Consider the following 22,027-nt stretch of genomic DNA (forward strand, 5'->3'; position numbering starts at 1 on the left):
AGTTTGATAAAAACAAACCGCTTGCTCTTAGTGAAAATTAACCATCCGGACACTGACAAAGCAGACACAACAAAAACAAACCATCCAGATGTGCTCTCTCTGTACAATCGGCTGCTAAGCTACCTGTAAACACAAGCCACGTGACAACGCCGCGCTGCCTGTCAGGGGCTTTGCAGCATCGGGGCGAATGACGGCTGAGTTGGAGGAAGTTACTGGGAGCTGCTTTGCTAGTATGTAACCGTACATGAGTTGGCAACAGCATCGCGACAAGAGAGGTGGGAGTGCTATAAATATGTATATGTAAAAATAACTACTTGTAAATATTTGAGCTGCAAGCGTTGGAACAGATGCATGTGGGGGGTCATCAAGTAACGTCCGCTAGCTGCACTCAGGCTACAAACAAACTTGGCAGCTAGGGCCTGTGCTATAGCCGCCTAGCTAGCTCGCCGTCGTGCATATTTATCGTCGAGCTGTCTAACCATATGTTTGCACATTTTGTTTGGCGCTTTTGAAATTTTCGGGCGCGGCTGTTTATTGATACAAATTTGCTGCCTGTAAGGCTGAATGGGTTTCAAAAAGTGAGTTAGCTTGGGTGGTAACTTCCTCCGTAAGTTACCGTTAGCTTGCTAACATACGCGATTGTCATAAGCTGACATAAACGTTAGCATGTTAACTAGCTAACAACTCATTGGCAAAACCTGGCGTCAGGAACGCCGTGCTTCTCGTGGACAGAAAGATATTTTTGGCTGAACTTAAATAAAAGCGTCCAGAGATGCGCTTTAGTTTGCTAACATTCATGTAGCGTTATTGGTTTGCACACTGATTGTGGCCTTCTCCAGGCTGTGAAGTCGTGGTGTTGCTTGATGTGAAAATAGTAGCATTTACTATTGCAAGTCGGTGGTTTTAGACATGCTTTTCTTGTATTTACATTACTCACCCGATAAAAGTCTTTGAAAATGCACAGAAACAAAAATAGCAGTGGCTAAGGAGCGTTGGGTTAACGTATTAGGACTGCAGAGTAGCTGGATGAGGCTTCCCATATGTGGAGATTTAAGGTATATACCACTTTGCTCATCAGATACAACATGTATACACTGAACTGATGGCAAAGTCTTCAGAAAGTGCACCGTAACTTTGTTTTTTGTTTGTTATCAGTCACAAAGTTTTCGCTGTCCCTCGAAATCAGGGAATATTTTGTGTTTTTGTTGGGTTTGCTTAGTTTGTACTACACTTGTCCCCATAATTGGATGCATTCTGTGGTGCAGGGAGAAACATAAGACGTTGCTGTCTTTGAAAAACAAACAGAGAAACATATATTAACAGTTTATCAGTTGTCTGCTATTCCTGCATCTTTTCTGTGTTGTTTTTGGTGCAGGAAGGCAGCAGCATTCATGGATATTGTGGACACCTTTAACCATTTAATACCCAGTGACCAGTTGGATGACTCCCTGGTAATAGGTCAGAATTTGGAGTGTGAAGCCAGTAATGAGTTTGGGACAGGACTCAGACTGGAAGATTCACTGAAGAACATGCTCAGTGACAAAGATCCCATGTTTGGATGTGCAAGCACTCAGTTCAGTCTGCTGGATAATGAAGACCCTGCTTTTCAGATTGCTGGCTCCACAAGTATGTTTGAAGGCACAAAAAAGTGGCCAAAATGTAGATAAATCAGTGTAGATTCAAACTTTGAGTGAAAGTTAACTAACAAATGCATGTGTGGCTGCCTGGAAAAAAAAAGTCATCCACACTTTACTTGAAAAGTTGATGGTGAAAGTTTTAAATATTAAGTTGTTAATGTACCGTGTAACTCAATGTATAACTCTGATTCTTCACCTACAGACTATTTTATCTGTGCTGATTTTTGCTCAGTTAGACTTTAACTCTTCAGGTGCTTCAAAAAACAAACACTGTAGAGGGTCGTCTTGTACTGAGATATGCAGGGAACATTTTCACCGTGCTTCTTTGCTTGTCAGCACGTAAATATCAGCGTTAGGGTAACTGAAGGTAAATTAAAGTAGTGTTGTTTCAGTAATGATGGAGAAAAATACAAAAAATTTTTAAAGAAACAATATAAAAGGATTCAGTATTATTGTAAATGTAGCAGTGTTAGACTGCCATTGAATTTGGACTGCAGTTTTTACATTTTTTTCAAATTGTATATTTATTAAGGACATTACATTTATTTATTTTTGCTTTTGCAGGTCTCGATAGTGGTTCGGCACCCACAGGCCTCCCTGGTGAACCAGCTGTTTCAGAGAGTGCACAAGTTAAGCAACTTGATGTCAGGCAGAAGAAACGTTCACGCAGTTTAGAGAACGGTAAGTCGATGCAAGTTTATTTTCTTTCTCTTTCCACCCTGTGAGACTTTTAGGGATGTACACAACTAGATGTTTAAACATTGCTGCCCTTGCGATTTGGTTACATTTAGTATTTTTATTAATGTACAGTTGCAGTTACTGGTTCAAAGGTGTTACGACACCACAGGGCTCCAGTCCCAACAGACTGTTTTTCTCTTCTTCTCTCTCTGTTTTTTTTTTTTTTGTAAATAAGCAAGGGGCAAAGCAAATAGATGACAGCCGTACTAACTAATGTGGAAAAAAAAGAAAAGGAATAAAAGAGCAGCAGTGTGTCAATTTTTTTTTTAGAATAAAAAGTAGAATACCAACCTAAGCCAGATGTGGACAGACAGAACCAAATATATAAAGGATACCGGTGCTAGTACTGCTAAGGTTACCCTAGCTCTGCAAAATAATCTGATATTGTGTGTGTTTGCAAAACTATTCACACTGGAACATGTTGCACATTTCACTGGGGAAGGTCCTCTAAAATACACAGGAAGTATTTATTTGGCTAATGTAGAACTTTTTCCATTTAAAGTGCACTCAGTTAATGTTTTCTATGTTTTTTCCCCCCTGTCTTTTAGAGTAGTCGACTAGTTTAACCTTTATTTAACCAGGAAAATCCCATTGAGATTAAAACCTCTTTTTCAAGGGAGACCTGGCCAAGATAGCATAATAAGATAAGATAAGATAAGATAGAACTTTATTAATCCCTCGGGTGGGTTCCTCTGGGAAATTCAATTTCCAAAAAGCACAGCACCGACAGAAGTTACAGTTACAGTATATTATATATATATATATATATATATATATACACACACACATATATAAATACAGAGACAAATATAAATAAAATATACGAAGGGGATAAATAGAATAAATAGGAATAAAAAATAAAAATACAAGTGAATTGCACATTTCAAGTATTGAGGTCTATTGCACCATTGACTATTTACAAAAAAGTATTGCACAAGGTATTGTACAGTGAGGTGAAGAGGCACTACAGCTTAGTTGTTCCCCTGAGTCACCAAGTCACCAATAGTCACCAAGAACATCAGCAGCTTTTAAGTTTTGCTTTTGTTTATTTAAACAGAACACAGTGGTGACCAGGAGCCTAACACACCCACCAATACCATGACCCGAGGGCGGCCGGCAAGAAAACCAGCCAACAGGCTATGCAAGTCATTTCTTATTGAGAAAGGAGTCACAGGTCCTGATCTAAAGAGAGAATTAACTCTCGGAGGACGTGTCAACATTAATGAGATTGATGGTGGGGTCTGGCTGAATCCAACTGTTGTATTGAGACGACTGACAGTCACAATTGGAGGTTTCAAGATTGAATTGCTACCAGGACCCTCGTACACACAGGGTGTCGATGCAAACCAGTCTGCATGCTCGGACGATGGTTTTTCTTACGGTGGGGAAGTTGGTTTCACAGTTTTGCCAGATGAAGCAGCCAGTGTACAGAATCCCGCAGCAGAGAGTGTGGAAGAGATGGATGTAAGTCAGAAGAGCTCAGCTGATGATGCAAGTCATGGGCTGGGTCCATATGTAAATCCAAATGATGTACAGACGACAAACGGGACGTTAAATACTGGCACGAAAGAGGCAAAACTTGACAATCAGAGTGTTCCAGAGAAGCAAAAGCCAGTCAGTAAAGGAAATGATGTTATTAAACAGCCACAGAGCAACGAGAACAACACAGCTACTGTTAGTAACAAGACAGACGGTAATGAAAAACAACTGAATGTGTCTAAAATGCTGCCAAAGCCTAAACAAGGACCGACATCAGTAAAGAATAAGGAATTCGTTTTACATAAAACAAGCAATACAATTAAGGAGCATAAAGTTACCCAAAATATGCCATCCAAAATCACGCCAAGAGGAGAGCTGCACAAAACTAAATCTGGAAAGGAAAAGCAAGATGTTGTACCTTTGAAAAGGCCTGCAGAAAACATTCAAAGTGAGCATGCTACTAAAGTACAAAAGCTACAGGGTGCAGTAGATGCTAAAGTGAAGCCAAAATTACCAAGTTCTCCTACTTCTGTGGGAAAGAAAATTCCATCATCTGGCAACCGCGTTGGTGATCAGCAGGGACCAGCCAAACGTAGTACGCCCCAAAACAGCTCAAAAAGTGAGACTCCTCCCCCGCACAGTCATCTAGGAAATTCTTTAAAAACACCTGAAGAAGGAGGGCAGGAAAAGTCCAAAATGAAAAAGCTAGAGAAGATTCTTCAGAGACAAAAGAGTAAAAATGCAAGAAGCATCTCTGTGGACGAGCCGCAGCTGTTTATTCCAGATAATGCGCCCGTTGTGAAGAAGGACGCTGTGGACGAGCAAGTCGCTAATAGTGAGACTGTGTGGGATGGAAACAACTGTTGTGGCCTCTGCAAAAAGCACCACAATAACATGTAAGTGTTGCTCCTTAACCTAAATATAAAATCAAGTTTAATCAGCTGTAAAAGAATTTCTGCCTCTGTCCGCATTCTGTTTCTGTCCCAGTGCTAAGCTGCAAACACGCCTCTAATAATCGTACTTCGGTTTTTTTGGTTGTTTTTTTTAGGTTTATGGTAGGTTGCGGTCGCTGTGATGACTGGTTCCATGGTGACTGTGTTGGTCTTGACCTGGCGAAAGTGCGAGAAATGGAGGAGGAGGACCAGATGTACGTGTGCTTGAAGTGCTGCGAGGAAGAAACCAAGAAGGTGGGGCCTGAGCCAGCGAGTGCACCCAAACCAGAAGCTCCAGCAAAGAGCGAGACACCCGACCAGAAGCTGCCTCCTAAACCTCGTCCTGGGTCCTCTCAACCCCTCACATCAGGGGGAGTCAGACCAGTAAAAAAGGTAAGCAGTATCTCTCAGTTAACTCTAACTCATAATAGAAATATTTATTTATATCTAATAGATTTAAACTATTCACACACAGCAAATATTTATATCTTTCCCCAGCTAATTTATCCACTGATACTAATCATAGCCACTGTTACCATTATGCAATGGTTTGTCTCTTTGATTTAACTTTGCCAGCACAAGAGGTGTGCACATGGGTGTGTAATCAACACAGTGCACTCGCCATATTTTAGTATGATTTTACACACCAAAAGCTCACTTTTTTTTTTTTTTTACTTTAGCTAAGGGGTATAATGTAAAGTGTGTTGTTGTTGTTGTCATATGTATGTTTTCAGCCTTATGATATATAAAATAAATGTAACGGGGACTTAATTCTTACAATAGGATGCAGAGAGAAGGCAGTCCACAGATGCCCGAGAAGCAACTCATAAAACAGGTAATTTTTCATTAGCTTTGAATGTATAATTAACTTTGTCCTGTTTTAATATCACATTGGGTTCAAGGCCAGGCTGCATTCACTGGGTGTGTAAACAAAATTAACTTAGGACCTTCACAGCACATGAGCAGTATATTAATGACAGTTAGTACAGTCCTTTGAGGTCTCATTTATATATGAGAGAGCTTAAAATTGCATCACCTTAAGTAATAGCATTACTTCTGTAGTTGACATCAGGGTATTTACTTATCAGTTTACTCTATTAAACATACAGCTACTAAAGTAGGAACATAATGCAGCACAAGTCAGTGAGCCTTTTAATACTAAAATACAACAGTCTTTTTTTTTTTTTTAATTTCAGACACACTCCCCCTCAGCATGGAAGATAACAGTTGCATAAATTTGTGTTTATAATCTGTGATTTAATAATTTTGTTCTCGGCTGCGTTTACGCGGACGAGTTGTATTACTCGTTCTCTTTAAAATGTGATCAAAGTTAGTCTGCCAGATTTCAGTCAGGCAGTGTTTTTGGACAGCTCTTAATTTACTCTGTTTGTGTTTTAGAAATGTGCTTTGGATGGTAATCTGCTCAGATGTTGTCAGATGTAATTACACGTTCTGGTTTGAGTTTTCACAGCAGGCTTTTAAAAAGTATTTACTTTTAATTGTTCGTATGAGAAAATACTCTACATGCCATCTTGGAAATAAGTCCATTTTGTAACATTTAACAAAATGATATTGTGTATTATAAAGTATAAACATGTCTGTGTCATATTGTACGTAGTTTTTGTTAATGTTAGGATTTCAGGATGTCCTTTTTTGGGATTAGTTTTTGTAAGCAAAGTCTGTGTGGAATAAATGTTTCTTTATGACGACAGATTTTTTTCCCCACTCACTCAGTGGATTTTGTCACTCTGTCTTCACAGGTGTCTCAGTGAAACAAGAGTCAAAACATAAGGCTCCATCCTTGGCTTCAAAGAAACCCGTGTCTCTGGAGGCAATCAGGAGAAGTGTGCGTGATTCTCTGAAAGAAATCCTCGTACAGAGGTCAGTTTTTCAACACTTTCGAAAGATGTGTGGATGTTACATTTTTTAAAATCAGGGCACTTTATAATCGCCTATGTGCACTTTCTGCATTTCAGATTGAAGGACTCTGATTTGAACATCTCGGTGGAAAGGGCTTCTGAACTTGCAAAGAAGATAGAGCGAGAACTTTTTCACTTGTATAAAGACACTGACAACAAGTACAAGAACAAATACAGAAGCTTAATGTTTAACCTTAAAGATACTAAAAATAATGTAAGTATCATTTTATGTCAGGCATGGTCTAAATGTAATGTTTCCACTTTTACTATAAGAATAGTTTCATTTGCTTTGTCTTTATTGATCTTTTTAGATCCTTTGTAAGAGGGTTCTCAAAGGTGAAATTTCTCCTGCTAACTTAATTCGAATGAGTCCCGAGGAACTGGCCTCAAAAGAACTGGCTGCTTGGCGACAAAGAGAAAACCGACATGTAAGTAATGCTTGTCTTTTTTCCCCCAGTAGTATTGCATAAATTTACCAAACAAATTACAGTAGTTTACAGTTGTGATGTCCGATTTAAACTGAGTAAATATTATTAAGGTAATAGTTTAACAGTGTAATTTTAAAGATGGTTGTATTTTAGAATAGAAAAAAAAAAACAAATTAATTCTTTGCTTTACAGACTATTGAGATGATTGAAAAAGAGCAAAGGGAGGCAGAGAGACGGCCGATTACTAAGATCACACACAAAGGGGAAATTGAAATTGAAAGTCAAGAACCAGTAAAAGCACCGGAGCCTGTAGAGGTGAGGGTATCATTGTGCTGTTTATGCTTAACATGCATAGTAAGTGAAATGTGATGAGATGTGTATCCTTACATTAGTTACATCGCTTCATATACCATCATCAGTTCTGTTCATCTGTCTGATTACTTTGTGAAATGTGCTGCATTCATATCTTTGTGCCTCATGTAAAAAGCTCCTACAATTCTCCTCCCATGTAATCCATTTAAGCTGAATATAGCGACAGATTGCTTCTGTTTACATGCAACAGACTTAGTGACGTGTTTGCTTAAACTTATTTCCTATTTTTTTCCAGCTTGAACCTCCTCCCAGAGTGACTGAAGTCTCAGCAGAACCTCCAAAAACTCCAGAGAAGAAGGAAGAGAATGCTAACACAGCTAAAGACACTACAAGCCAACACAAGTCTCACTTATTTGACCTACACTGTAAAATCTGCACAGGTAAATGATAACATGAGAACAAAAAAAAGACTAGAGATTAACCTGTGTCTTTAATAAAACATCTCATTCAGTATTGTCACCATTGATCTCTGGTGTTATATTTTCTGAAGGTCGAATGGCACCCCCTGTTGAGGAGGCACCAACCAAAGTGGTTAAAGTTGCAACTACAGTGGTTAGGAGGCAGTCTACCAAAACAGAGGAGACAAAGGGCACCACGCCGCCCGCAATCGACGATGACCTGCACCTCACTGTCTTAGAGGAGAGCTTCCAAAATGCTCAGATAGGGTACGAAGCAGTTGTTTTAGACATTTTGTCTGGATCTGGATAATGTTTTCTTTCAGTGCTTAATTCATTTCTCCTTCATTGTCACAGGTCTGATCATGCAGCTGGAAGAGAGGAAGAAGCTACTTTCCTTTCCAACCTGAAGTGTCTGTGGCAAGGATTCATTCATATGCACGCTGTGGCAAAGTTGGTGACAAAAGCTTTTCCCGTCTCAGGTGTTTTGGACAACTTGACAGAGGTAAAGTTGACACATCAGACTGTACTTGGGTTTTAAACAGCTGTTGTAAACTATGGTTGACAATGAAAAGTGTTTCAGAAAAGAGACAAATTGAGGAAGATGAAAGACAATAAATACAAATATTCACGGTTCGTATGGGTGCTTGAAATCCTTGAGAATGCTTGAATTGTAATATTGTCTTTTCAAGGTTTGAAAAGTGCCCGATATTCAGATGTGGTGTTTAAAAGTGCTTGAAACTGTATTTCATTCAACACAAATAACTATCTAACCAAATAGTTTTCTTATCAGATAGAAAAATAAAATGAGTCGCAAAGTCTAAAAGCAAAATTTCTCTGCCTGGGCTGCCGAGCATCTTTGCATGTCAGTCTGTTTCAATTTGTTTTAATTTTTACATGGCCTTACTGAGGTGATGCTAAGTGAAACATGCATTCTTTTTTTTTTTTGGTAATGTGCTGAAAAAGCTTGAAAACTGACCTTGAAAGTGCTTAAAAAGTGCTTGAATTTGACCCTGAAAAATGCGTATGAACCCTGAATATTAGTATTCTTTGACACAGTTGTTTAAGCAACAGCCAGGCAAGAGCCAGTTCTGATGAATGGCAGTGGGATAAAGATTGCTTTTAGCACAGATACAGGGAGAAAATGGCAGTCAGACATGAGTATTTATGTACTAAAAAACTAAAACAAAACATTGCAGAAATGTGCTGACACTTGTTGTTGTAGAACAGTTTATTAGGACACAGGAAATATAAACCACAGTCCAGCTGGAAGAACTAGATTTGTAACATTACTCCCACGTAACTACAGATTTATGAGTGATCAAATACTGCCAACTACTTTGTATCTCTAACACTCCATAAGGTGTGCTCTTTTTATTTATTCATTTAAAAACATGTTTTTTCTCCAATAGGACCTTCCAGATAGCATACAGGTTGGTGGGAGGATTAGTCCTCAGACGGTGTGGGACTACTTGGAGAAAATTCGGGCAACTGGAACAAAAGTAAGTTTCTCTTGTTTTCCGAGATTTGCTTATGATTTGACAGAAATAAATTGGCTTTAATTATTCCTGATATTGAGTAAGTCGAACTGAATACCACTCTTTAAAAGTTCTGATTTTTAACAGAGTTACAGATTTTACTGACACATGCTTTTTGTTTTATTAAAGGAAGTGTGCCTGATTCGCTTCTCCCCTGAGACAGAGGAAGATGAGATCTCTTATACTCTTTTGTATGCCTACTTCAGCAGTCGTAGGCGTTTTGGGGTGGTGTCCAATAATTTGAAACAAGTGAAGGACATGTACCTCATCCCTTTAGGTGCCACAGAAAAAGTTCCACATCAGCTTGTTCCCTTTGATGGGCCAGGTAACCGGAACACAATTATTTTTCTCTCATTAAATTAAAAAAAATCTTTTTTTTTTTTTAAATGTTCAAACGTAATCTTTTAATTTCTCAGGTTTAGAAAACAACCGTGGAAACCTCCTCCTTGGACTTATTATTCGCCAGAGACCGAAAAGGGATTTTCTTACTGTGGATGTGAACGAATCTGCAAGGATTATTCCTGAAATAAAACCTGTGGCCATTTCCACAAAAGAAACCAGGGCAAAAGAGGAGGATGAGAAATTTTTTCTCTCTTCCTTGACTAGTGCACTTCAAAAGGAGAAGGAAAAACCACTTAACACTACTGAAGATGTCGATGAGCCTATTGCACAGTCTTTTGAAGAAACATCTGCATCAGAGGAGACCAACAATCAGGAGCCTCAGAAACCCCTTCGCTTTCTTCCAGGTGTGCTAGTAGGCTGGGGTGGAGAATTACCACCTCTGCCTGATGTTGGGTTTAAACCCTCAAGTACAGCACAGGATGCCTTGAAGACTCAGCCTGCTCCAAAACCAGAGACATCAGTTGGGAGCTCAAAAAGTCCAACAGCTGCTGCCCCACGAGAGCGCTTTGTCATCAAGAAGAAAGAAGCTAAACCTGCTAAAACTGAACCGGAGCTATCAAGCCCATCTGATACATCAGCTGCTACCAACTCGCTGGAAAAGAAAGCTGCAGTAGGGAGCCAGGGTACATCTGTCTCACTCAAAGATAAGCCTCCAGATGTATCGACTGAAGACTTCCTGGCAGGCCTGTCAGCAGCTCCAAGCGGGACTGAAACTAGCAGTGCTACGTCGGCAAACAAAGGCGACACTGGCCTTTTGTCTGAAAGTGAAAAAGAAACAACTGAAGGGAATTCTTTGTTGCAGCCAAAATCCCAGTCTGCTGCAGATCACGCAAGTAGCTCAAAGCCTCCTTTAAGTGGAATATTGAAAAAATCTTCAGCATATTCCACTGTGAATGAAGATAAAACAATGGTGCCACAGAAGGATAAAGCCAGCCTCCCAGATCCTTCCAGCCCTAAACCTGTTCCTGTGTTGAGCAGCACTAGGAATGATCTAATCGTCCCATTTCACCAAGGATATTTACAGCTCTCTCAGGCCAAGCACAAAGCTGAAGAACAAAGTCAAACAGCTGTTCAGTCGTTTCCTTGTAAAAAGAATGAGCCTGGTGTAGCGCAGGCTGGTGCTGTATTGACTCAGACAGTGAATCCTCCTACGGTCCAAGGAACTCCAGCAGAGTGTCAAACAGGAGCCTCTCAGTCCCAGTATAACCCAGCAATGGCACCAGCTCTCCCAGTAAACAACAGCACAAGACCGTCCCCGTTGCAGCAGCAACAGCCTCAGGAATCTGGCAGCTATGATTCTCCATCTGCCCCTACTTCTAATACTGTACCCACCCCTCACATCCAGAACCAGAACCATAGCATGCAGTGGGCTCAAGACAGCACTTCACAGGCTCCCCCTGGACCTCAGTCACAGTACCCCGAGAGTTGCTCTGAACCATCTGGCCAACCCTCATCCGTGGACAAAGACTACAAGCGTTTAGAGGAGCGATACAGTGACCCGTGGGAGAGGCCGCGACACACAGAAGACAAAGACCACGGAAGGCACAGCTACCACAGGGACTCCTATCACGGTAAAAAGAGCAGGCACCACGAGCGGGAGAAAAAGCACGATCGCAGCTATGATGATAAGTACAAGGAGAGGGGCAGGCACCACGGACATTCGGATGACCGCTATGCTGAGAAGAGGAAAGAGAGGCATCACAGCGACGACTACAGCAGCCGTCACAAGGACAGGCACAGACATAGACGGGACTCTGATTACGAGAATGGACGGAGAAGTTCAAAAGACAGTTACTCATAGTTTTGTTCAGAGAGCGTTTGGGGCTCTCAGGAGGACTGTTCGGTTGTTGTTGGTCACACAGCTGGTACAAACCACTTTGGTTGGTGCTGGTGGAGTTGTTTTACGCACCAGTCTGCATCTGTATGCCGTGTCTTTCACTAAAGTTACGTTTTATGTTACTCAGCGTACAAGCCAAAATAATATAATTTCAATGGAATTATGGATCAGTTCAGTTAAGACCAAGAAAAAAAAAAAAGTCAATATTGGAACATTTTTAACTTTTAAACTTTTTACTGTAAATATGTTGTTCATATTGAGCTGCTGTACTGATTGGTTTCGGTCTCAAGGCAACATAACAACAAACAAGTGGACTACTTGGATAATTTATGCTGAGTTCATTTGGCCTGAATGTAATAGAAGGTATTTAACTGAAAACAGCAGCTTGAGTTTGTTTTTTTTAACATTTCTTTTAAATTGCTTAAATATTTTATAAACCTGCTTTCTATTGAGAAAGCATGTACAATGTTGGCTTGTAATATACATTAGAGATGAAGTGTGCCTTTGCACTGTGTTATTGTACAGTTCGTAATAAAGCTGAACCTTTTTTTTATTAATTATTTAAAGAAATTCTTTGTCTAAAAAATGTATTAAAACCAACTAGGTCAGAGGTGTTAAAAATGAGGCCTGGGGGGGGGAGAGAATCGGCCCAGCAAAGACTCCGATCTGGCCCACTGGATGATTGGGAAAAGTGAAGGAGGGCATGTGTTTTTGAGTAAAGTGTATTTTTATAACTAAGTTTTACAGCTTTTCCTATTGATAAAGACCTCCCCCGTGGCCATTCTTGTTAAAGGAACGAAGTAATAAAGAAACAAATGATAGGAATGTGCCTCTTTTTCACCAATCTATAGAAATTTTGGTAAACTAATATTTTCTGTGAATTAACAAAAACATTGAGCTACCAGAATGGTTTCCATATTTTCATGTTAACATATAGAAAAAGTGAGACGTGCTGTTGAAATTGTACTTTTTATATTAAGATATCTCAGGGGTTTAATGTGTAGGTAAACATCTTTACTCTGACAGAAAGGAGAGATTCACTCATCTGGTCCCTTCAAAATCAAAGTGGTCTGTATGTGATGGAACTAGATGTTAGCATTGCGACCTTGCAGCAAGAAGGTCCTTGGTTTGAATCCATCATCTTGACGGGGAACCCCCATGTTTGCATGTTCTCCCATTGTGTGAGTGGGTTCTCTCTGAGTACTTCGGCTTCCTCCCACAGTCCAAAGACATGCAGTTTGCGGGGTTAGTGCATCGATGTTTCTTTTTGTTAGCTCTTAAGCAAAAGAAAATGGATTAACAAGATGGGTAGATGGGTGTCATGTTAAGTTTTACCTTTTGTTTGGAAAGTGATGTAAATCAGAAAAGTCAGCCAAGGAATCAGAGTTTAATTTGTCCTTTAACACTTTAAATGTATATGTTTCATCAAACTGAATTTTAAGTGCAACTCAGAACTGGTATGTAAAGTGTTGAAGAAACAAGTAGTACAATTCAATTGCTTTAAAAAACAGGACTATATGCAGTCCTGTGAAAAACTAAGTGCACTCCACGATTCAGTACTTGGAGGACTACCGTTAGCGGCAGTCTTTAAGTAACTTTAAATAACTACTCTGTATGACTATCAGTATCTCACATCAGTATGAAAGAATTATGGCCCATCCTTTACAGCATTCCTTCATCTCTTTGAGTTTTGAGGGTATTTGTTTTTGCACAGCTCTTAAGTTTCCACCACAACATTTCAGTCAGGTTGAGGTGATTGATTCTGTTGTAGATTTGCTGCTGCACTTGGGATCATTGTCCTGTTGCATGACACAATTTTGGACAATCTTTAGTTAAGTGTACAGAGGAGTTCATGAACGACTCTGATTAGATGTCCAAGTCCCAGTCGTCACCCCTCCACCACTGTGCTTGACGGTTGGAGTCATCTGTGTTGATATGCTGTTTGGTTTTCAGCAAATGTGCTACTGTGCATTACAGCCAAAAATCTCCACCTTGGTCTGTATGAAGAACATGAAGACCGTAAAAGTGCACTTGGATTTTCACATGACTAAATACTAGAAAACACAATATCAACTACCTTAAAAGGTACATTTCCTACTGTTGTAAAGACCAGAACTTGCAGTTTCACTTACTCGTTTCCATCAAAGATATTAAAACCTTCACTTTTTTTAAGAAACAGCCCTTGCTTGGTATCTCCAAACAAACAGACATTTCTAAGATTCCCCGCAAAGCCATTTGAAAACATTCCCAAGGTCACAACTGATATGTTTCTGTACAGTTCAAACCCTCCAAAGTAAAACTGCCCCCCGTAGTTTAAGGCTACATATCGCTCAAATGGATCTACATTTTCAGAGAGGATCTCCTGGCTGTTCAGTAACACTTGAATAACAGTGCTATTTAGAGATATAGAGACATTGTGCCATTTGTTACAGCAGAGAGTGAGATTTCTGAAAACCAATGGGAAGGAAAGTCTTTCTCCAAGATTGACTGTTATTTTAAGATAGCCCCCTTCAAGTCCAACTGCAAGGTGGTCATCATCTTCGTGTTCAGCCTTTCCCATCCACATGATCAGACTGTCATTGGAGACTGTGAGAAAGCTGAAAGAAACCTGTGTGTATTTTAAGTTTCTTGTGTTGTATTTAGAGTCCCAGTATTTAACAAAAGAGTTTCCAACAAACTTCAGAGTGCCTGTGGACATTTCCTTGTCACAGTACCTCCCGGTCCACCCTAAGGGGCAAATGCAGTGATACGAGGTGACACTAGATGCCACGCATAAGGAACCATGTTTGCAGACGTTGTTTACACAGCTCACAGACTGGTTACACACAGAACCGGTCCATAATGGTGGACATACACAAGTGAACGAGTCACTACTTGTTGCCCTGCAGTGACCTCCATTCTGGCACACCTTGTACCCGCAGGCTGTCCCATCCCAGTCACCTATGTTGGCCCCACTTAAAGCTCCCCTCTCTGTTAACTCAAACTCTCGATCATTGAGTGTTATCTCTCGCAGGCCACCAGTGAAGCTCACAGGATCCCCTTCAGTTGCATCCGTGGAGACAAAGCTCAGAGTCGACACGCCTCCGACGAAGACGTCAGTAGCAACATCGAGTGTGGCCATGCCTTCAGTCACATTTTCTCTAACTTCCTTGTTATCCAGACTGAGGAAGCCTCGGTTACCAGTTCGGCCAGCCTTAACCGTGAGCCAGGTCCTGCCGCTTAAGTCCACTTGTTCAGAGGACTGCAGGATGTGGGTGCCGTCCCCAAGATTGTATCGCAGCTGGACAAACCCAGATGCCAGTGAGAGGCAGAAGAAGTCTCCTGTGGAAAAAACAATTTATGAGTAACTTGTTTGAAAAAAGTAATTTCTTCTACTTTTACCGTGGTAAAGATTAGTATTAATATTAGATGTGCACAGTACTGTCTTTTAACTAAGGGCATTATTATTGATTTTTTCAAAACTAAAAATTAGACACAGATGCAGTTAGGCCCACAATTTTTTGACCAGTGACTTTTTAAAATTTTATTTTTGTAGTATTTTTTTCTCTACACCGCAGTGTATTCTAAATTGAAATACAAAGGTTCAGCTTTAATTCAAAGGTGCCCTCTATTTTCAGAATTTCAGTTTTATTTTGAAAAGTAATTGGACAAAATTATTGTTCTGTGACAAATACATAAAAGATCTGGAGTCGATTCAAGATTTTGAAACTTTATTTGGTGGCTTTTCTTTGGAACTGAACAGAAGACCCCAAGAGATGTTAATGGAAGGAGAAGGAGAAATAAACCCACCAGAGAAACAGCAAAAGCTTGTGGCCAAATCAAATCTCAAATTCATCAAATTTTGATGTATTATTACTATATTACTAAAAGAGCAAATGCACTAAAGTGAATGGTTGAGAAAAATACCTTCACAATATCGAACCAAGTCGAGAACACTCTTGAGAAAGCAGGCTTAAAATGATCAAGATCTGCAATCAAGAGACGCCTTCACGAATCGAAATGCAGAGAATTTAGAACAAAGTGCAAACCAGTGAAAGCCAGAACTGGAAAGCCAGATAAGACTTTGCCAGAAAACATCTACAAGAGCCTGCACAGCCCCCCCAAAAATTCTTTGGGCAGATGAAACCAAGATTAACTTGTACCAACATGATAGGCAACAGAAAACCATGGAGAGGAAAAGGCCCACCTCATGATCTGAAGCACACCACATTATCTGTCAAACACGATGGCATGGGCACGTATGGCTGCGGGCGTCACTAGTGTTTATTAATGACGTGACTGCTGATAGAAGTAGCGGGATGAATTCTGGAGTGCACAAGGCTACGCTCTCTGCTCAGATTCAGTCAGATGCTGGAAACTGATCTGCTTCACAAATGGATAATGAGCCAAATCGCGCAGCAAAAGCAACCAAAGAGTTTCTGAAGCCAAAGAAATGGAATATTCTTCACCTGATCTCAGTCCAATAAAGCATGCTTTTCAGTTACTGCAGACAAAAATGAAGGCAGAGAGACTTCAATAACATTGTCAATGATTTAAAGTCACCTGTGGTGCTGTACAATGATGAAATTAGATGAAAAAACCTATAGACCTAACTGTATATAAAAAATAAAGGATGCATTCTCTTTGTGTCTCAATATTTCAAGGCCCTCTCACAGGTGAATATGTCTGTGGGTTGTAAGTGGTTGAACTAAAGACATATTTATTTTATTCTCTCCCAACTTGTCAGAGCAGCATGGATTGATTGCCATAAATAAACTCATTGATGAATTTAAAAATACCATTTATGTCATGATTAATAACTCCAATATTTAGATAAAAAGTTTCACTTTGACCTAAGTTGGCCTGAATTTTGTTGTCAATCATATGACACTCAGCAGAATACTGATATACACAGTCGACAACGAGAGGATTTGACATTATAATTTAAGAAATAGGACCAAAGCACCGTGTTCTACATTTTTAATGTCAGGCTTAAGGAAAACAAATAAGAATGTGTAATAAGTATACTTAACACTGAAATTATATTCACCATATTTAAATTTGAATGCTAATTTTATTGGGCATGAACTACTAGCTACACATAGCAATTGGTATGTGTAATGAGTGCTGTGGAGGCAGGGCATAGAGGGGTAAAAGAGCAAATGGCCTAATATGTTACAGCAATCATATTAATTAACACAGTGTTAATAAAAGCAAAGCTTCCCTAAATATTAATTGTCCTCACCAGCTCTGGCACTGAGATGTTGCGCAATGTAGACGAGGATGCCATCAGGTGATAACGGCTGGAACTGCACTTGCAAATCAGTCCTGTGTCTTATACTCATAGGTGGGAATGACATCCAGGAGGAGAGGTTAGCACTGAAGAATGGATCACTGATGGTCACAGCTGAACAGAAAAAAACAATTTAGCAGTTAAAGAATTTAATAGCAAAGGCCTTATTTAAAAATATGAATTTAATAAAAATATAACAGATGCAGGTGAGGGTCACAGCTTCAGTGAGGCAACCTTTCTCACAGTAGACTCCTGCTGTTCCCAGGGGGCACTGGCAGGTATATCCATTCGGCAGAGGGATGCAGGTGGAGCCATGGGCGCACAAAGGAGGGGGGCTGTGCTCGACATCACACACTGACACGGTCTCGGAACAGAGCGCTCCCTTCCATCCAAATGGGCACTGGCAACTGCAGACGGGCACAGTCAAACACTGTGTTAAAGCTTGTGAACACCGTCTTCCCCTTCTGCAGCATTCACACAGCGAAACCGGTTTTCTGTTTGTTACTAAAGCATAGTCACAATGCATATGGAAATATACATAAAGCACAGCGTTGTTTACTGTATTGTGCTAATTAATAACACCTACATGCGTTATTCATGAGGAGACTCATTAGAAACAATTGGAAAATGAGCCCACGTAGAGTTTAATTTGCACTTACTACACAGATGAGCCGGAATCCACGCACGTCCCGCCGTTCCTGCACTTAACGTGAACGCAAGGGGTGACGCCACACTGACCCACGCTGCGCCCAAAGGCTGGATGACCCGCAGGTTGTCCCAGCGCTTGGAACTTTCCGTCTCTCCTTGTGCGAAAGTGCACATCAAAAATGCACCCTTTGAAAAGAACAAACGCATCGTGAGATAACCTGCGCACAAGTCAGAGGTGCATTTCATTTCATCTTCAGTTTCCTTCTCCGGTCTTTCCCTAATAGGAAATTATAAGATGAAACGCAACACGCTTTACTGTCTTTGTACGGAGATCAAAAGGTATGCATACTAAAATCTGCCAAACACAAACGAAAACACGTCTGACAATGTGTGCACGGTTTGAAATGAGTTTCTTTGATGGGTGTTTATTTCATCATGTGAAGGTTTCACGCTGGGAGACATACACTTAAACCCACAAAACTTTATTAGATGTTAACTCTCAGATTGCAGTTCGTCTAGTTCGCATCCAAGATGCCCGAGTTGGAAGGACTCGAGTCCAATGTTTTCCCACCATGAAATCACGCCATCACGCCTCTCTCTCTCGTCGTATTTGCTTATTGGTTTCATAATTCAGTTTTATCAAGACAATATTTGTTTTGGCCTGCACCTGCAAAGCACAAGGCCTTCTATAAATATAAGGCCTGAACACAGCCCTCGTAGTCATCTGCACATGCAGACTCCCTTCTCTCTGCTGCATTAGTCACTGGCATAAACAGGATGCAGGGGAAATGTCATGCTCATTCATGAATATTCATGGCATGATGCTGTCTGCTTGGCAGACTCGAGTGATGGTTGTGGTGCCGCAAACACAGACCATCAAAAAGCGAAGCAGATTCATAAGGAAGATTATGCGAGATAATTATTTTTGTTTCAGCTGTGCGCGCATCGCTTCTTGTAAAAGAACCTCGAAAGCTGAGGTCTGAAGTCGAGCGAGCCTTCCCGTGTGTGCGGCAAAGTTCTTTTTTCGGGAAACATTTGATTTACAAAACCGGAAAATGATTTTAAAACAACATTTTCTAATGTCCCTGATCTTTGCAAGTCCAAGAATGAAAGGTAATTAAGCTCAAAATCTTTTAGGAAATCTAATAAAAAACATTTCAGCATCAAAGCGGTATGAAATCAGAGTTTTCAAACGCCAGGCTCGATAAACATCCCCATTTCTGTATATTTGATCAACAGCTTAAAATGACTGATTTTTTTTTTTTTTTACCCACACAGCCTCTTCTTCCTTCTTTCCACAGGGGAGTGTGGATCTTTTGATAACTGGGAGTGAAGTGCATTATCAGTGTGTTCACTGCCAGCCATCATGATTAGGGCTCGATGAAGGTCACACAGATCTGATTAGGCTCTCATGAGTTCTCATTACATCCTGAGTAGAAAGGTTATGGTTCCACCAGTGTTGCCTGTCTCCGGTAGTGCTTGCCATTACAGGGAACTGTGATAGCCTAATACCGCATGGGCAAACTGATGTTTTATCGCAGCTGATTTGATTTTTGAAGGCTTATTTGCAGAGTAGAAAAATGAATCAGATGATGATGAATAGGCAAACACAAAAAATCGCTCAAGTCCTTAAAAATAAAAAGCTTTTGTTCACCCCAAATGGATCTGCCATGACATTTTATAATAACAAGGTTCACTGCTGTAGTGCAGAGACTGCTGAATATGGTTGTGATGATATTCATAGCTGTTGTCATCGTTATGGTCATGGCAATTTTGCGTCACAGCTCTGCACATTAGCAGGCAATATGAATGCTCTGCAAAAAGCATTCCTACATGAGGTCACCTGAGAGAAAGCATAAATGATGTTGATGATGACAAAGATTATTTGGATAGCACCCTTGTTCAAGTGACTTATCAGCAGAGGAATGGATTTACACACAACACACTGTATTGGGTGCAAAGCAATTACAGGGCGCAGATACAATCAACCTCAAAGCTTTGTTCCGGCCTCATACACAGTCTGAGCCTGTAACTCCCTTTTCATTATACACCTTCCCCTCTGCTTACAAAAAGACAGAGATCCTGGGAGAAACTCCAAGCCACAGTGCTCTTATTCCAGATAGCAACGCTGCGTTCTAATAAAGCCGTAGCAGTCTTACCCTGAAAGCCATGACGGAACCTGGAGCCAAGTGGCAGTAGTTCAGGGGTGTACTCATTATATCCACCTACAAAGAGCTGGTTGAAAACATTGAGGCCCACCAGAGGTCCTGGAGACAATCCTGTCCTGTTACGTTGGCCGTCAACCTGAAACACACGTAGTAGAAATGTCAATATTCAAGACGGCTCACTGTCAGTGAGGGAGCACACTTTCTATAATAATCTGCTAACTCTGCAATAAAAATCTGTGACCTGGGATTCGTAACTGACTGATTCAGCGTATGTCTACTTATTAGGGAGCAGCTACTATACATCGCTGAAACCGCCTCCTTTGAGGCAAGTCGCCAGGGATCTCAGCCCTCGCTGTCTCGATAGTATCTATCCTGCAGCATGCGGATTTTCCCAAAGCATTCAGATAGGTGCAAAAATATATATAAAAATCACTCTTACCCTGATCATTGGACTAAAATTATCTGTCGGTACAAAAAAACCTGATGTTTTTCACATCTGTATGGCAACATTTATCAGCCCTCACTATGAAAACAAGGCAAGATAAAAACTTACGTGCACAGTAAAAACAGGGCTCACTGAGTGGTTTATCACAGTTACTGTAAATCCCTTCTTCCAGTAAATCTATTATACATTCAATCCCTCAGTTAATCTTTGCATCCACTTTTAATACTCTTTGCATTATCTATTCAGATGTTCGAGAAACCTAATGTGTACAAACGGCAGATAAAGATAAGTCTGATCTACAAAATTAAAAATGAATGAAATAGAATTGACTTTAGCAGAGTCCCATTAAGCGATTTATTTTTCTAATTTCTTAATTGGAAGGACCAAAAGACCAAACGAAGCAATCAGTATTTCAAAAGAAAAATATTTAGAACTTTGTGTATCTTGGTGTTGTTTTGATTCTTTAAATATCTTGTGAGCTCCTCAAACTTACCCTGGGACTAAATGATCATGTGCCTCTAGGCTGGGACGCTCTATTTTATTGAAATGGTTACATGATTTAATTTGAATGTCTCTATACAGTAAGCACACTAGACATATACAGTTACCAAAAGGGACACAGTCATCTTCAAATCACCTTCAGCCATCCTGTTTTCTTAGACCTTCCAAACGTGACGGTGTGGATGTTGATCTGATGGTTCAGTCGATCACTAACGATGGTTGCTATCCCCGATCCGAGGTTGAATCTGTGTACAAGTCTTCCGCTTTTTAATCCCAAAACAAGGAAGTCGTCCCCATCATTGCCTACAAAATATGAAGAAAGTTACCCTCCAACACAGTACACTCAAAATACACAGGCAAAATAAAGTGCTCCACTTTCATTAATACATTTACATACTTTGACTAAACACAATGGTTTTCCTAAATGGATAATTTTATCTTAATAGAGCGAGAACTGAAGAACAGCTATTCCATGACCTCCAAACAAAAGAGTCCAGCTGCTGTGGAGTCATAAAGTAGTTTTCTATTGAGGTGGGACGATGTGTAAAGGCTTTGTTGTCTGTGAAGCTCTTTCAGTACAACTTGTGAGTGATGATCTGTTGTCTGTGTGAGACCTATAATGGATTAGCTGAACGTTTGAGTTGTATGATAAGGAGGATGTTGCAGAAAGTTAGCCAATCTATCTCTGATTGATCTATATTCAAGTCAGATGTCTGGAAAGTAATTCTTGGAGTCAAAATGAACACAGTTTCAGTAAACATAAAAGGATGAAGTTGTGGAAGTCTTGAAAATAATTTTTTTTTAGTGGTCTCATTCCACTGTTTGTCCTGGCGATTAGATTTATAGGGTAAGTTAAAAGTTTTTCTAAGAGGGTCTCGGTTCATGAGAGAACTGCAAATAAAAAGATGCTCCGGGCTTTTTTACGTCTCTCAATGCAGCGAAATTCGTCATTGATTTTAAACGTAAGGTTATGACAGATAGTTGCACGAGAAGACGGAGATAGTCTGAGGTCAAGTGTGTCGTTTCTGCTTTCCACCAGGCAGTGAGGATGATATTTATGGTGAGAAATTTAAAGTAGCTGTGGGTCTTAACTGATTTATCTATGAATAAAATATGTCGAATGATTTTTAAAAAGAGTATTTTCAATATGAAGTCCGGCAGAGCTGGAGTAGTTTCTCCAGTGTTGACTATAATGAACAACAGGCCCAGCGGTGCAGTAATAGGGATCATTGCAAACGTTATATTTTCAGGAAAATGTAAACTTTGATGTTGGAAATGATATAAAAGACAGATGAGTTTAATCAAGCCAACCAGAT

At 40.2% G+C, this 22,027-nt stretch overlaps 2 protein-coding genes across 10 annotated transcripts in view; one reads left to right on the forward strand and one right to left on the reverse strand.

Annotated features, from left to right (window-relative positions):
- Nucleotides 1–129: 129 nt before the first annotated feature.
- phf3 (PHD finger protein 3) lies at nt 130–12,235 on the forward strand. 5 transcript variants are annotated; one of them, XM_004555974.4, is made up of 16 exons: nt 137–275; nt 1,376–1,626; nt 2,202–2,318; nt 3,433–4,750; nt 4,903–5,179; nt 5,570–5,621; nt 6,547–6,667; nt 6,763–6,919; nt 7,017–7,133; nt 7,326–7,448; nt 7,741–7,885; nt 7,996–8,170; nt 8,258–8,405; nt 9,313–9,402; nt 9,568–9,763; nt 9,855–12,235. In XM_004555974.4, exons 2-16 carry the CDS (start codon nt 1,392–1,394, stop codon nt 11,639–11,641), a joined length of 5,058 nt encoding a protein of 1,685 aa, XP_004556031.2. In that variant the 5' UTR covers nt 137–275; nt 1,376–1,391; the 3' UTR covers nt 11,642–12,235. The 5 variants fall into 5 exon arrangements, with proteins under 5 accessions (XP_004556033.2, XP_004556031.2, XP_004556032.2 ...); XM_004555975.4 differs by having other exon boundaries at nt 1,380–1,626; XM_004555973.5 differs by lacking the exon at nt 137–275 and adding an exon at nt 328–1,055.
- Nucleotides 12,236–12,646: 411 nt separating this feature from the next.
- Nucleotides 12,647–22,027, reverse strand: part of eys (eyes shut homolog) — a 177,394-nt gene continuing 168,013 nt past the window's right edge. For 4 of the 5 annotated variants that reach the window (XM_076891743.1, XM_076891744.1, XM_076891741.1 and 1 more), the window contains 6 exons: nt 20,848–21,014; nt 19,757–19,901; nt 17,609–17,783; nt 17,184–17,356; nt 16,902–17,063; nt 12,647–14,998 (listed from right to left, as the gene is read on the reverse strand). In XM_076891743.1, coding sequence (XP_076747858.1) covers nt 13,806–14,998; nt 16,902–17,063; nt 17,184–17,356; nt 17,609–17,783; nt 19,757–19,901; nt 20,848–21,014 — 2,015 coding nt within the window. In that variant the 3' untranslated portion in view covers nt 12,647–13,805. The remainder of the gene's footprint in view (nt 14,999–16,901; nt 17,064–17,183; nt 17,357–17,608; nt 17,784–19,756; nt 19,902–20,847; nt 21,015–22,027) is intronic. The other variant, XM_076891742.1, reaches the window with a different exon arrangement.

Source organism: Maylandia zebra, linkage group LG13 (assembly GCF_041146795.1).
Source record: "Maylandia zebra isolate NMK-2024a linkage group LG13, Mzebra_GT3a, whole genome shotgun sequence".
NCBI lineage: Eukaryota > Metazoa > Chordata > Actinopteri > Cichliformes > Cichlidae > Maylandia > Maylandia zebra.

Excerpts from the sequence above, each read along its gene's own strand:
- phf3 (XM_004555973.5), top strand. The coding sequence starts at position 1,027 with ATGAGGCTTCCCATATGTGGAGATTTAAG. Across the intron at positions 1,627-2,201 it reads TCAGATTGCTGGCTCCACAA|GTCTCGATAGTGGTTCGGCA; the intron begins GTATGTTTGAAG and ends TTGCTTTTGCAG. Across the intron at positions 7,886-7,995 it reads ACACTGTAAAATCTGCACAG|GTCGAATGGCACCCCCTGTT; the intron begins GTAAATGATAAC and ends TATTTTCTGAAG.